Source organism: Chrysochloris asiatica, unplaced genomic scaffold (genome assembly GCF_000296735.1).
Source record: "Chrysochloris asiatica unplaced genomic scaffold, ChrAsi1.0 scaffold00331, whole genome shotgun sequence".
NCBI lineage: Eukaryota > Metazoa > Chordata > Mammalia > Afrosoricida > Chrysochloridae > Chrysochloris > Chrysochloris asiatica.
In genome coordinates this window covers 2084100-2100372 of record NW_006408849.1, presented here as the reverse complement: position 1 = coordinate 2100372, position 16273 = coordinate 2084100, and the positions used below count along the sequence as shown (strand labels likewise).

The 16273-nt window shown below is 45.2% G+C and overlaps 1 protein-coding gene across 6 annotated transcripts in view; it reads right to left on the bottom strand.

The window, feature by feature from the left end:
• TOM1L2 (target of myb1-like 2 (chicken)) overlaps positions 1-16273 on the bottom strand; it is a 237370-nt gene that overhangs the window by 44573 nt on the left and 176524 nt on the right. For 4 of the 6 annotated variants that reach the window (XM_006875536.1, XM_006875537.1, XM_006875538.1 and 1 more), the window contains exon 4: positions 8427-8576. The exons of the other annotated variants lie outside the window; for them this stretch is intronic. In XM_006875536.1, coding sequence (XP_006875598.1) covers positions 8427-8576 — 150 coding nt within the window. The remainder of the gene's footprint in view (positions 1-8426; positions 8577-16273) is intronic. 6 annotated transcript variants of the gene reach the window in all.

Here is a 16273-nt window from a genome sequence, read left to right as displayed (position 1 = left end):
GCCCCGTTTCACCGCTGCAGTGGGAGGCTGGGAAGGGGCAAGCAGGATAGTTCCTCTTGGTGCCATCGCATGTCTCTACTTCGACAGGAAACAAACAGCTCCAGGACATCCTTTCAATGGACCTTGCTCTCCTCCCTAGTAACATGTGCAATAGCTGGAATAAAAACTAAAGAACTATCACTGTTCTCTTCATTCAGAGCCTCTGCCAAAGCCACGTAGGCAGACTTCTCTCCTGTGGGCACCTCCTCACCAGTCACAGAGGTGCCTGTAGCTGTGTGTGTGCGTGTATGTGTCTCCCACGCTGAGTCAAGTAGACTCACCTCCTCTCTGAGGCTGAGCCTGGGCCTCAAGGAGAGTAGAGCCCTGCTCGGCCTGGGAGGCAGCTGGGTTACACCCGAGGAAAAGGGAGGGGACAGTCTGGGTGCTGGAGTGTGAAGGTCAGACACACACCGGAGGGTCTGGAGGACTCTCTTAATCCTTTCTGCCTCTTGCTAGATCAAGTCTAACGTAGTTTTGGGAGGGCCTGCCTCAGCATGACAAACTCTCCTGTTCCCCTAGGTAACTGGAGTTGGCATCTGTTATTTGCAACCCAGCAGTCTTGGCTAATCCACCCCTTCCACTTGCCACCATTTCAAGGCCTGCACTGGATCGTGGCACAGTCACAGAGCATAGGCTCATGACAGTGTTCTGATGCCACCAGCGGGACAGGCAGTTAGGCAAAAGTCACATGAGAAAATGCAGAAGTAGAGGCTGCGTGTCTTCAACCTCTTTTGGAAAGCACTTAAAATCACTGTATGCTTGTCTTCTTCCCTGTGAGGCTGCATGCAGACAGAGCCAAGTCTTCCCTGCCTTGCACACAGAAGGCATCAGTAAACATTTGCCAAATTAAACTGAACTTTGTTCCCGCGGCTACTCGGGAAGCCGAGGAAGGCTAGTCACTTGGGTGGTGACAGTGATAAAGGAGAGGCCTGCTGGAGAGCTGACCCTCACTGATATCCTCAGGGGGCCTAGGCCCTCTCTCAGAAGCCCTCCCTTGAAGCCAGGAGCAGCAGCAACAGTGATGGCAGGCTGCCCTCCCTGATGCCTCACAGGAGACAAAGCAAGCTCTCAGGCCCTGTCCCAGGAGCTAGCCAGCAACTGACTGGAGAGAACACCTCATTGGGAGCCATGCTCTTTGCAGAGCTCCCTTCCCCTCCTGTGGCTATAGCATTAGGGGTTGAAAGAGGAAGGACTAGTGAAGAGAAAAAAGAGAGAGAAATTTATGTTTTATTTCCTTCATCACTTCAGTTTATATGCCAAGTACCACTCTAAAGTTTTATTATAAGCACAAACCACCACATCCTATTCATTTCTGTACCTCTCAAAGTTTGAATCATTAAATTTTAGGCCAATAAACAACTGCTGATTTAGACAATGGGTTCTGGGATGGCTTTGGACAAAAAGAAGCTTCTGTAATGTTCTGTTCATACCCATGGACCAGACCTCCAGTCCCTACTGAGAGAATCTCCAAGGAGCCACCAGTTTAGTCAGAAGCTGGTCAGAAAAGCCTACCACCAAGTCTTGGACAACTTCAAAGAACACAACACATTGCCTCTCCTGCCCCTGCCCCCACTCCTTCAGCTCACTTGCTTCAGTGGAAAGAACACCTTCAGCAGAAAGAGTAACTTTAGATCCCACTGCTAGGTGCCAGGGCAGGAGCGGAGCAGCATGTCCACACGGTGGCTACTCTACCAAGATGATGTCACTTCTGTTCCTGAAACAATTTCAAGGGGAAACTTGAGGGATGGTGTTGAGAGGGGGTACCCTTCTGGTCTTCTCAACAAATGGGATTTAACATGAGGAAACAAAAAGAATAGAAAACAACTGTCTCCTTTGCCATGAGGTCAGAACTGGAGGGTACCTGACTACCAATGCTGAACACTTTGATCAAAAATTTCATAGAAGAATCCTGATCAAAAGTGGGTAGCTGCAAAACAGAATTTCAAATGTTCATGGGCTCTAGACCTCCTGGAGTTTTTGAGGTTGGATGAACCCCTCAAAATACTGCCCAGAGACAATCTTTAAACCTTCAATCAAAAGTGTCCCTGAAGTTTTATTAAACCCCAAAACAGTTCAGCTTAATTAGTATGTGTGGCACTGTAGGATAAGCACTGGACTGCTAACCAAAAGGCTGGCGTTTAAAACCAACCAGTAGGTCCTTGGAAACCCTATACAAAGTTGCTATGAGTTGGAACTGACTCGACGGCACATGATAACAACAGCATGAGTAAAAAATGTTTGCTTTGAACAGCTCTGGTAGCGTAGTGGTTACGAATCGGGCTGCGAACCTTAAGGTCAGCGGTTCGAAACTACCAGCTGCACCACGGGAGAAAGATGAGGCTTTCTACTCCCGTAAAGATTTACACCCTCGGAAACCCTATACAGGGTCGCTATGGGTCGGAACCGACTCGATGGCACATAACAACAACAAGAACATCTATATAGAATCAAAATGATAACAGCAATTCAAAAGATGGGACAGGACCCTTATACAGTGGAGCGATGTTAATAGAGGAGGAGGAAGAGCAACTCAGAAATGAAAACGCCAATACAACCAACCATTACAAAGATTGTAATCAATGCAACTCATTGGAGAAACTGCTGAGTCGCTGTATTTTTGCTGTTTATATTTTCAACAACAATAATAAAGTAAATAACATTTAATTTAATTTAAAAAGAAAAAAATTTTTAAAGAAAAAAAAAAAAGCAACAAGGAGCAAGGTGAAAGCTTAAGCATGATATTAAACATGGCAGAAGGAAGCCTGTCTAGTTGAGGGATTGGGGTGGGGGTGGGGGTGGTGTTGGTGCTGGCAAGTTGCTAGCTTTCTACCATTCAACCAGGAGGCCATTCAGTTGGAAAAATCCACCAGGTGGAGATTAAAATCCTGGAATCATGTTACTGTGTGGAACATGGAGCGTCTTAGTTCTCTAGTGCTGGTAGTTTTCTATATTGGAACTATCCCAAATGGGTGACTTGAACAAACAGAAATGTACGTCCTCAGTTTCAAAGGCCAGAAGTCCAGAATCAGGTCACTGGCTCTGGTGGAAGAAGCTTCTCTTCCTTGGCTCCCTGGTGACATGTATGTGGTCTGGTCTCTAATCTTCCCTATCTCCGTTCCTTTACTTATCTACTCCTTTTATAACCAAAAGAAACCGACTCAGGACACACCCTTCACTAATCTGTCTCATTAATATACTAAAGAAAACTCATTCTCAAATGGGATTAGAACCATAGGTCTAGAGGTGAAGATTTACATCAAAGATTTTCTGGGGACAGAATTCAGTCTATAACGTGGAAGGTATCTTTTGGACCTCCTGATGGCTGGGGTGCTCTGAGGTACACAGCCTAAGGGTTTTTCCTTTATTTATTTTTTGGTGGGCATAGGAGTGGTGGGTCAGAGCCCAACCCAGGATGCCTTCAGGGGGGAGGAACAGAGCACTGGGCGAGGAAGGAGGGGTAGGCATCAACTGACTTCTCATCACAACTTTCCCAGGGTGCTGCTGGTGGCACATATATGCCCCTGGCATCAGTCCTAGGCAGATAATGCCTGGGGCCAGCATTCAAGGACAGCACTGTCCCCCATTTTCTCATGGGTCACGGAACTTCAGAAAGGCTGTCACCAAGGGGAAGATAGTCCCACCCAGAAGCTGGCAGTCATGGCCTTAGAGATTCGTCATAGGCAGAGGGATGATGGGTTTCTCTGTGTAGCCCCTTCATCTTAGAAGTTTTTCAACTGTCAATACAGTCAACTTACTTCTATAGAATGGAAAGTTCCGGTCTGTCCCTCAACTAGTCCAAAGTCAGCTTGAGTCTTTGCTGATGGCCCTAGTCCTCAGTTATCCGTAAACAGCCACCTGTCCTGTTAAACGTAAACTCCACTTCCCCAGCAGCAGGGTTTTATGGAGCACTGAGACACATCCTTATTAACAAGGAGACTGAGAAAAATTATGCGGTGCTCTGCCCCCGCCTCCCCCATGTTTCACTGCTCTTCTCTTCAGCCGAGCTATACTGACATTGACAGGCTGCTGAGAGAGCTAGTAAGCACCTCTTTCCCACCTTTTCTTGGTCTTACCAGGCAAGAAGCACTTGCTCTCAGAGGGAGAGTTATCAGACCCTCTGGGGAGGGTATTTGTGTAGTTAAAAACATTATGTATGTATGTATATATATATATATATATATATATATATATATATATATATATATATGTATGTATGTATGTATGTATATGTATGTACGTATGCATATATATATGTAAATTCTCTTAGAAGGCTTCCAGATTGACACTGCAATACTGCTACATACTCATCATATGGGCTATAATGAAAAAAATGGAAAATATTACAGGTCAGTGAGAAAGGTTGTGTATGCTTCTTGGGGCTGTTGAAACAAATTATCATTAACCCAGTGGCTTAAAAGAACTGAAACTGATCATTTCACAGCCTGGAGGCTAGGAGCCCCAAATCAAGATGTCAGAAAGGCCATGCTATCTCTGAAGGCTGGGAGGAGAATCTTTCCTTGCCTCATCCTAACTTCTAGTGGTTGCCAGCAATCCCTGGCATTCTTTTGCTTATAGATATATCTCTCTAATCTCTGTTGCCATCATCACGTGATGTGCTCATATGGTGTCTGCATCCAAACTTTCTCTTCATATAAGTCACTGGATTTGGGCCCACCCTACTCATCTGAACTTGATTATATCTACAAAGACCCTGTTTTTATATATGCTCACAGTCACAGGTACAGGGGGATGGGACTTGTTGTTCACTGAGCATTTTTCATAATAGCCCCCAATGTGGCAATGAGAACTGTGATCAGGGAACACTGCACAGCAAGGATCACACGTAACTGTAAACATACCGGAGCCAGGCACAGACAGCATGGCGGCACAGTGCCAGCTAGATGAGGTTCACGGACACAAAGCTGCTCTGTGATGCCAGGGGTCGGGCGAGCGCTCAGCCCTCAGGTTCTGCTTGTGTTCTGATGCTCACTGTAGGCCCAGTTACTGGATATGTTTAGTCTGTAAACGTTCATCAAACTGTACTTACTTTTGATAAGTACAATTCCCTATATACTTATTCTAAGAAAAAGCCTAGACACCCTCCAGCTCTAAATGCTCCCCAGTTAGGCCACTAGACACCAGCAGGGAGCACCTCTCTAAGGCCCTTTGCATGTCACATTGGTCGGGTGGGTGCATGCTTTTGTCCAGGCAGAAAGGCACCTGGCAGGTATCTCAAGGCCCAATTCTGCTCAAGCCCACAAGGGATGGCAGGCTCAGCTGCTGCCAAGCCAGCAGGGGGCAGCTTCGGAACACAGGTGTGGGCTGTGCCCAAGTAGGGTCGGGGAGGGAAGGTGAGGAGGGTAACTGGACTGTGAGGAGGTGGTGACGCTGATGGGGAACTGGGATGTGTCCCACCTGGTGGGTCCTGCAGACACTGGGATCAGCTAGCTGCCCAGGGTCATAGCAGTGCATCAGCCACGCGGACACACAGTCAGTAGGGAAGCACAGGCTACAACCCTGGAAGGGCTGGGCCTACCATAGGGTGGGGCAGTTACACGGCCACAGCCAGGTCCGAGACTCGAGAAACTTCTCTGTGGCCACTGTGGGCCCTGCAGAGAACCTTATCTGTACAAGGCTGCAGTGCCCCATCTTTTGTGAGAAAAAGACACTGTCCATTTCCCCAATACCAATGACTGGAGTATTGAGGCAGGGGAGTGAGCTGACAAAGTTCAGGGTGTACGCATGTGTACGTGAGAGGGAGAGATGCTGGATGGGCAGAATAGAAGGCTGGGACAGCCCTGAAGGAAGTGTCCCCCTACTCATAGCCTCAGTGAATGACTGCACACTCAACTGCTTCAGATCCCGGGGATAGATGCTCTCAGGATTTCAGGGAACTCAGAGTGAGGCAGGAAACGGAAAAGTTGAGAGAAGCAGGTGACAGAGACTGTCTGTGGGTACTTTAACAGGGTGGTCAGGGCCCTTGGAAAGTCCATGTACATGATGCAGAGGACTCTGAAACTCAGGGAAACCCGGCACAAAGGATGTTCAATTCATAGTGACCCTGTATATGATTTCCGAGGTGTGGCTGGTGGGTTTGAACCTCCGACTGTGTGGTTAAGAAAGATCTTGCGTTCCAGTGCATTATCACACAGCGCCACACCAAGCACACGGGACAGACAGAGGCAACAGCCTATTTGGCTTGGGCTTTCATCACACTGCTCTGCCTGCTCAGTCCAGTGTGCCCTTCCTGGAGCCTCTGACAGGTCCCCATGTCTCCATTGGGCTCTTCATCATACCAGACGGGATTTGTTGCCTGGCGTGCCTTCCTCCCTGTCATCAGAGCGCTCCATCTAACCCAGATCTGATTGTATATGAACATCCCAGCTCAGAAACCTCCAGTGGTTTTCCCGCTCTGGGATAAAGCACTAAATCCTTAGCATTCATGAGCCGCAGCTCAAACCACTCTTGTGGCCTCACCTCTTGCTTCTCTTTCTCCTCATGTGTCTGGCCCCACACATTCTGCATGCCATTCAGATTCCCCAGGAGACAGAGACAAGGGGTCTAAGAGGTCTCTCAAAAGGAGTTACTAGGAAAGCAAAGACTATATCTCAAAGAAAGGGGGTTTTGGTTCTCTATAGTATCCCCAGTGCCTGGGACATATACAGTAGGCGCTCAGTGAGGTGGATGATTTCTAAAAACTGTAGCCCCCCAGCCTCCCAGAAAGGCTCCCTGAGCAGCTGTGATGTGGTGAACCCCAACATCTGCTGCTTTACTCTAAGTCTCCCTGAGACAGGGAGTCTAGGGGGCCTCTTGGAATGTGAAAACATTAATCACAAGATCTTGCCCTTTTACAGTCTGTTTACTGCAAAAAGACCACCCATGAGATTTCTGTATTCCTTCTAAGATATTTAACAGGCCAACTGGTTTTACCCACCTTGCCGGATGACCTTTCCCAAGGAGCAAAGGAGAACACCAGCCCCTGGGCTGGGCTGGACTCAGAGTTCTGAAGAAGTACGCACGCACAACATTCCAGAATAAGTTTTGTCTGTCTCCACCAGAAGCCTCTGTGGTGGCGTCCATCTTTAAAAATGCTGCACACGCACCCAATTAGCATGGCCTCACCTAAACAGGCCACTTCCTGGAAAACCCTGCTTATCCTTGTGAATAAACATGATGCTTTTTCCCAAATCAAAAATGTGTTAAACCCCAGCAGAGCCTTTGTTCAGGGAGTTGGGGGTCAAGTATTGCATTAAGTACTTCCCATCTCCACTTTCAAGCCTCCTTCCTATAATAAACCTTTGCTCATGTGGAACCCCTGCCTCAACTGACTATCCTAATCAGTAGAAGGCAAGAGTCCTCTCTTTCAGGGCAGAGGTGCGGCTAGCATTCCCGGTAACAAGCTGGTTTAAAGATATGTCCACAAAATCTCAGCTGCTCCTCTCTTCAAGAAGAAGAATTGAATTCCTCTCCCCTTGACACAGGACCTGGTAAGCCTCTTCTACCAAATAAAATATGACGGAAATGATGGGGCGTGAGTGCTGAGACGAGGTCATAACAAGCACAGCAGCTTTTTCCTTACTCTCTTGGATGCCTTGCTCTAGGGAAAGCCAGTTGCCATGACAGGAGGTCTACATAGTGAGAATTGCCAGCTTTCTGCCAACAGTCAGCAAGGATCTGAGGCCTCCTGTCAACAACCACATGAGTGTCCCATCTTAGGAACAGACCCTCTAGCCTGAGTTGGGCCTCTGGATGGCAGCACCCCTGGCTGGTGTCTAATTGCACGAGAGACTACGCCAGAACTGCCCACCTAAGTGGCTCCTCAACTGCTGACCCACAGAAATGATGAGATCATACACATATAAATTTTGAGGTTAACTTGCTACAGAGCAATTAGTAATGAACAACTGAAAATGGGATGAAAAAACAGAAGCTTCTGGATTTTTAAGTATTGACTGAAAACGAATTAATATTCTATCTCATCCCACTGAAACCCTAAGCTGCAGGTCGCTAGCCAGCTGACAGGGTTGTTCTCTGTCTTCTCTGCCTGGACTGGGATGCCTCTTGCTCGCTGACCTTCCACATGCTTCAGGGCCCAGTGGTAGTACAGTGTTCCTATCACCTTCCCTGCTCCCACACGACTGTGCATCCCAGGGCAGGGCTCTGACAAGACCACAGTGGGGGCCGCAGACAGCCAGACACTGAGAAAGGCTCAGGGAAGAGTCCTGTCAACTGACTGCTAAGCCACAGCATAGTGTTTCAGTGGGTTGAGCACAAAAAAATTAACTGCTGTTCAGTATACACTGAAACCTAGAAGCTTCCATTCTTTCATCTAAAGTATGGGAAAGCAGGAGGATTCGTTGCTAAGAGGTGACAAATGGCTGGCCTACCTGAATCAAAGCAAGCACTTTGTCCTGCACAATGGTGGGGGGGTTGTTCTTAGGAGAGATGATTCTGACCAGAACACTGTCAATGAAATCCCGGTTAGCCACGAGGATGTGAAAGCGGTGGCCACAGTTCTTCACACACGTCTCCAGCACCTGGCACGGGGAGGAAGCATGAGAGTCACCCCACTGGAGTCAGAGGAGACCATGGGCCCCTTTGTCTTCCTGATGAAGGATCCCCTCCACAGTCCCACCTGGAATACACTCCCACACTCCACTTGGTTCTGCCTCCTAGAGACCAAGCAGCCCTTTGCTGACTGAAGTCTCCTGTCTCTGCACAATAATCAGGCAATTAGTTGGTAATTGAGGTACCAGTTTTACATGAGAAGGATGCTAGTGTTTTAATGGGATCAAAATGACTGAGCCTGTCCCTGAAAATTAGCATTTTAACTCCTCTCTGGGCCTCTGGGTGGGAGGCATTAGCCAATAGAACACACAGGCTCTGTCACCAGAGAGCTTCTGTGACAGCTTGAATTACCTAGTGAGTTATTGGTCCTTATACATGAGGATGAAAACACACACACACTCCCACACCCCACACAACGCTGCTTCAGCAACTAGAACTGATTTTCCACCTTTGATAAATGTTTGTAGGTCCTCAGCCTGGTTGGTGCTCAGTTTGAACCCTGTCTGCTCCTCCCTGTCTAGAAAAATGAGTTACACAGGCCTTCAAAACTCATTTGTTGTTGTTGTTGCTAAATGCTGTTGAGTCAGTTTTGACCCATAGAGAGCCTATAGAAGGTTTCAGAGGAGCGGCTGGTGGGTTTGAGCTTGTGGCTCAAACTGACCTTGCCGCCCAGCACATTATCCTGCAGCGCTACACCAGGACTCCATTCCAACTCATAAGGACCGTACAGACACACAATAGTTGCCCTACAGCTTCTAGGACTGTGAGTCATTACAGGAGCAGGCGGCGACAATGGCTGGTGGGTTCAAACTGTTGACCTTTTGATTGGCAGCCTAGCACTTAGCCACTGTACCACCAGGGCTCCTCACAAAGTCCTGCACCCATCAGAAAAGGATGGTGCATGTGGGTGGCAAACGTGGCTCTGAGCCTCTCTGAGTCTGTAAGCCAGAGGCAATGGCTGCTGGGAGGATGAGGCACCTAGCAGAGCAGAGTGCCCTGCCCATGTGACTGCTCTGAGGAGAGCTGCAGATACACTCTAGCACAGACTTAGCTGATTCTGCTCACCGAGGATGACATGCAGCCTGGAGGGCTCCTTAGTCTCAAACACAACTCTGAGCTGTAAACCTCTCTGAAGGGTATCGCCCGCATCAGGGAACATTTCTGAGCACCTCAGTTACTCCCTGTTGCACCCCCAGACTCCTCAATCTGATTTGACCATTGGTCAATCTATGTTGCCCTCCATCAGGGCTGGACTAGCAGGACCTGGCTGCCTCGATCCCATGAGGCCCAGGCTGTCATACTTACGGATCACCCACAACATGAAACATTTGGGTGGAACCTAACGGCTCCAAGTAGCCGCATTAGCTATGAGTCCTTCAGACATCTCATTTACTCATTGATATAATCCTGTAAAAGTGGTTATTGTCCCATTTTAGAGGTAAAGAAGCTGAGGCTCAGAGAAGTAACTTCCGCCAAGAGGCCAACTCTGCCCAGCCTGGCACCCCCCCCCCCCCCCCACACACACCTTCATGACTGTTCTGATCTGCGGCTGCCTAGCCAGTGGGAACCATAGTGGGCCAGCTTGTCAAGGGGGCTCTGCTGCCTGTGTTTGATTCTGGCTGGCTCGGAGGTAACCTGTGGAGGGTCTACAAAGAGGAGCCAGAGGTACTCTTCCTGCCCTCAGAAAATATACAGTTACCCTCCTTTCTGGCATTCTCTAAAACCCTCCTACCAATACTGCCTAAGCAAGGCTGGGGGCTGAGGGGAGTGGCAGGAAGTATGCCTTAGTTCCTGAGGGACAGATGGACAGGTACGAGCAGGAGGGTGGAGACAGAAGGCGGGCATGCTGGGAAGGAGAACTGGACAAAGACGAGCAGAGGGCAGGACAGGATGTGGGTACAGGACAGCTGAAGCCAGCATGCACACCTCACCTTGAAGGGTCACATCTTTTAAGTTTCCCTGAGCAACTGACCTTAAAGCCAGCACATTGCAGCCCTTGGAAGCTGAGATTGTACACAGACTTGAGAATGCCTTGGACAGCAGCGGCATGTGCTACAGAGTGCCTCATCACCCAGCTGAGTAGGAGCGCTGCTAGTGGGGTCTCTTAGTGGCCTACTTCGGGTGACCCTGCCACTAAAGCCCTAGGTAAATGCACCCCAGTGGGTTGTGGGGCATGAAACAGTAGAAATTTTCCAGAATGTACCAGAAGCATAAGAAACAAGCAAAAGGGGTCACTAAGCCATCAAGAACAGTCACTTCAAGTCCATAGACTAAAGCTCAAGGAGAGAGCCCCTCAGGACCATTTATTAATTTCTATGCTACGCAAATGCTAACAATTTTGGTGGGCACTGTTAAAAAGTTCCAAAGGGCAAGGAACAGGATGACTAGGAGTGGCTCATAGGTTATACAAAGACAAAACCAGAGAAATCACAAAAAAAGAGGACATGAGACCTTATAAAGCACATCAGGCTGGGGACAACAGTTTTGCACATTTCCAAAATCCCTCAGAAGCATCACTGTGTTTGCAGTGGAGGCATGACCCACTGGCAAGGTTAAATGACACCTACGTTGAACTGACATAGAAGGAAATAGGTATACAGTCCATTCTGGCAAGTGTTCACCCAGTCTGGCTGCCATGAAGCTGGGTACATAGAGAGGAATGTTGTACACACACCAGGAAAGGGCCTTTTCATATGAACACTCATTCCCTTAGGAGTTTAGCTATTGGGAGCAATTCATTTGGGCATTTCTCTGGGTTTAGTGAATATTTGCTCAAATACTGAGAAAAAAAGCTTTCAGCAGACTGTTTGGCTGTTAGAATATCAAGCAAACTGTTTGTTTTGGAGCCATCAAGGCAAGGAAAGTCAGCCCATCAGGGTAAAGCCCCTTCTAAGACTCAAAGGGAACCCACAAGCAGTCTTGTATGCTCGCTGGTGATCACCCTGGTCTACTTGTCGGTGGAAGTGGGGGAAATGCAGCAATGAAGCCAGGGCCTGAGTTTGACCATGTTCCATTGACACCCAAATGACACTGAGATGAGAGAGAAGAGGAAGGGCTGGCTGGTCTGAAGTTTAGGGAGACGTGTGAACTCCCAAGCTCATGGACACTATCTAGTCATTGGGGCTAGAGCTAAGTGTGAAGTGACCAGCTGGTCTAAAGTGGGGAGAGGCATATGAGAACTCCCAAACTTGCAGATAGTACCCATTTGATGTAGCCTGGCTGGCTAGCTGACCAGAACTCAACCAGATGAAGATAAAGAAATTTAATAGAGGTATCAAGCATAAATTGCTACAATTTGATGAACTGGGTCTTTGCTTATGAATGCAGTTGCTTAAATTCCAACTGAAATGGAAGCATTCTTTATATCAAGGATCAAGCTTGTCTCCTAAACACACTGAGTTAATAGGGACAGGCAACTTAGACATTGGCTATCAAGAATGGGGGGTTATAAAGGCACAAAGTGGCTGGCTTACAAGCTTTCATGAGGGTGCTTAGTTTCAGAATGAGGGGGGTTAGGTAGAATCCCCACTGAATAGTTTTCCTTTTTTCCAAATGGATCTGGTGAAAGGGGATAGGGGAGGATAGGGATAGAATTTTATTATTCAACTGTGAGTAATTGTTAGCAGGACTAAGTGCAATCATCACAACTGTAAATGTAGACGATGTGTAACTAAAATGGGGGAGTAGCTGATCTTTTATGTCAGGAACAGAGGACCCCAAGACCATCAAGAAGGAAGAGTGTAAGTGGAACGTGAGATCCTAGCCAGAAAAGTGGCGATAGCAGAGATAGTGGAAGAGGTGACTACATACACAAACAGGGCAGCTGAAGACTAGGCCCATGGACTGAGAAAGGCTGTGTGCCTGTGTGCAGGAGGCAGGCTTGCAAAATGTGCCATTTAGATATTTAAATGACTATATATGTTTGCTTTGTATGTGTACATTAAAAAAAAAAAAAAAGGAATAGAGGTAAAATACTCATTAACAACCTGCGATATGCCGATGATACAATGTTCCTTGCTGAAAGCGAAGAGGACTTGAAACATTTACTTATGAAGATCAAAGATTTGGTATGAATTGCATCTCAATGTCAAGAAAACAAAAATCCTCACCACTGGACCAATAAACAACATTCTTATCAATGGAGAAAAGATTGAAGTTGTCAAGGACTTCATTCTTCTTGGATCAACTGTCAACACTCGCGGAAGCAGCAGTCAAGAGATCAGATGACGTATTGCATTGGGCAAATCTGCTGCACAGGAACTTTTTAAAGTATTGAAGAGCAGAGATGACAGCTTGAGGACTAAGGTGCGCCTGAACCAACCCATGGTATTTTCAATAGCCTCATATGGATGCGAAAGCTAGACAGTGAATAAGGAAGATCGTAGAAGAATTGATGCCTTTGAGTTGTGGTGTTGGAAGAGAATACTGAAAGTGCCATGGACTGCCAAAAGAACCAGCCAGAGTGCTCCTTGGAGGCCAAGATGCCTAAGCTTCGTCTCTCATACTTTGGACATATTGTCAGGGAACAGTTGCTGGAGAAGGATGTCATGCTGGGTAAGGTGGAGGGTCAGAGAAAAAGGGGAAGACCCCAAATGAGATGGATTGGCCAGGTGGCATCATTGATGGACTCAAGTGTGGCAGCGGTAGTAAGGTTGGCCCAGGATCGGGCATTGTTTCATTCTGCTGTGCATGGGGTCGCTATGAGTCAGTTCCGACTCGATGGCACCTGACAACAACAACTGTTAACTGATGGTACATGGAAAGGATTGTAATCATTGCAATGAAATGAAGTAAGATTTGTTGAATGTAAAACTGCTGTCTGCCCTGTAAACCTTCATTTAATTCACAATAAAAACGTAAAAAAAAAAAAAGAAAGAAAAGAAAAGTTTGCAATTCCCTATTTCTCAACTGGCCTTTTCTTTATTATTTCACTTTTATTTCCCCAGCAGAGAAAACTCTTTTATTAAGTCCTGACTTTTTACTTGGACAAACAAATCCAAACCATTTCTCTGATATAAAATTTAAATGAAACAAATGACAAGAACCACGTGATCATCTCAACACCATTCCAGATAAAAACTCTCAGCAACACAGAAACAGAAGGGAGATTCCGCAACACAATTACAGGCATACAAAGTGGGAGTCTCAAAAGCTTGGTAAAAAAATGTAATGAAAAGACCATGGAAAATTGATACGACCTTTCTTTAAAAAAAAAAAAAAATTAGTGAGATATCTTACTTAGCTACTTCAGTTAATATAATTTAACATGTTTTTTTTTTAAATTACAAATAGAGTTTTACTTCTTTGCCAATTTGGATGCCTTTAATTTCCCTATCCTGTCTTATAGCATTGGCTAGGACTTCCAGCACAATACTGACTAGGAGTGTTTGCAGGAGAATGGCTTAAGTTTCTCACCACTGCAAGTGATGTTGGCTGTTGGTTTTTTATATATATATCCTTAATTATGTTAAGGAATTTCCCTTCTATTCCTATTTTGCTGAGTTTTTTGTGTTGTTGTTTTTTTTTTTTATCAGGAATGAGTGTTGGAATTTGTCAAATGCCTTTTCTGTATCAATTGATATGACCCCATGATTTTTTTCCTTTGATTTTATTAACATGGTGGATTACAAGGATTATTTTTCTATTATTGAAACATCCCTACATGCCTGGTAATGACATCCCACTTGGTAAAGACATTTTTTTTTTTTTTTTTTGGATATAATGCTGGATTCTATTTGCTAGAATTTTGTTGAGAATTTTTGCATCTATGTTCATAAGGTCTATAACTTTCTTTCTTAGTGATGTCTTGGCCTGGTTTTAGTATCAGAGTTAAGCTTGCATCATAAAAGGAATTTGATAGTTTTCCATCCTTTTCTATATTATGGAATAGTTTAAAAAGGATTAGTGTCAGATCTTCTCTGATTATTTGGTATAATACACCAGTGAAGTCATCTGGGCTTGTGTTAGTTTAGGTAGATCTTGTTTTTCTAGAAATTTGTCTATTTCTTCTAGGTTTTCAAATTTGTTGGAATATATTTCATCAAAATACATTCTGATATTACCCTTTTTATTTCCATTGGTTTTGTTGTGATAGCACCCATATTATTTCTTATTTGTATCTCTTCCTTCTCTTTTGTTAGATATATGAATCTTTTCAAAGAACCAATTTCTTGTCTTCTTGATTCTATTGTTTGTCTATTTTCTTTTTCTTTTATTTCTGCTCTAACTTTTATTTACTTTTTTTCTTCTGAGGACTGTAGGCTTACTTTGCTACTCTTTTCCTAATTGTTAGAGATGTTTGGTTAAGGTGTTGATTTGGGTTCTTTCTTCTTTTTGGATGTGTGCATTTATTTGGAGTCCTAGTGTGGCACTCTGGGTTAATGAGCTGAACTGCAAAGTTGGTTTGATTCACAAGGTTGGTGGTTCAAGCTCACCAACTGCTCCTCAGAAACCCTATGCAGCAGAACTGACTCAGGTCTCTATGCAGCAGAACTGACTCAGAGTCACTTAACAACAACAACAATAACTTATTGCTATAAATTGTCCTCTGAGCACTGCTTTTGCTGTGTCACAGAGGTTTTGGTAGACTGTTTTTGTTTTCATTTGAGTCAAGGAATTTTTTAATTTGATTTGTTACTCAGTAGCTTTAAAGCAAAGTGAAGTTAAATTTCATGTCTTTGATTTTCCCCCTTGATCTTCCTATTGTTGATTTAAAATTTTATAGCACTGTGATCTGAAAAGATGCTTTATAGCATTTGATGTTTTTAAGTGTATTGAGGTTTGCTTTGTGGCCTAACACATGGTCTATTCTGTAGAACATTCCATGTGCACTGGAAAAGAATATCTATTGATCTGCTGTTGGGGTGAGTGTTCTGTATATGTCTATGAGGTCCAGTGGTTGATTGTGTTGCTTAGTTCTTCTGTGTCTCTGTTGAGCTTCTTTCTAGTTGTTCTGTCCTTCATCTGAAAGTGGTGTGTCAAAATCTACTATTATTGTGGTAGCTGGTGGCTATGTGCCGTGGAGTCGGTTCCAACTCATAGCAACCCTGTACAGGGTTGTACATCTTTACGGGATGTAAATCTTTACGGGAGCAGAAAGCCTCATCTTTCTCCCACAGAACGTCTGGTTGTTTCGAATTGCCGACCTTGCAGTTTGCAGGCCGATTCGTAACCACTTCACTACCAGAGAGTTTAATTCTTTCTTCAGTTCTTTTAGCGTTTATGTATTTTGAAGCTCTTTCATTGGGGGCATAGATATTTATTATGATTATGGCCTCTTGTTTGACTGATCCCTTCACCATGATATAAAGTGCGTCTTTGTCTCTTATACTGATGTTTTTGCATTAAAGTCAATATTATCAGAGATTAACTTTGCCACTCCTGTTTGTTTTTGACTGCCATTAGTTATATATATATCCTTTGTAAGACATGTCTCTTTTAAACAGCATATTGAATGATCCTATTTAAGAACACATTCTGCTGCTCTGTCTCTTTTTTTGTTTTGTTTTGTTAATGTTTTATTGTGAATTATGTGATAGTTTACATGGGAGAACATTAGTTTTACATTCATCCTATCATATATTGTTTCATTGCCATGGTTACAATCCCCTCCATGCATCATCAACCAACCAAAGGGTATACACTACAAGCCTGCCCCCCAGTCATC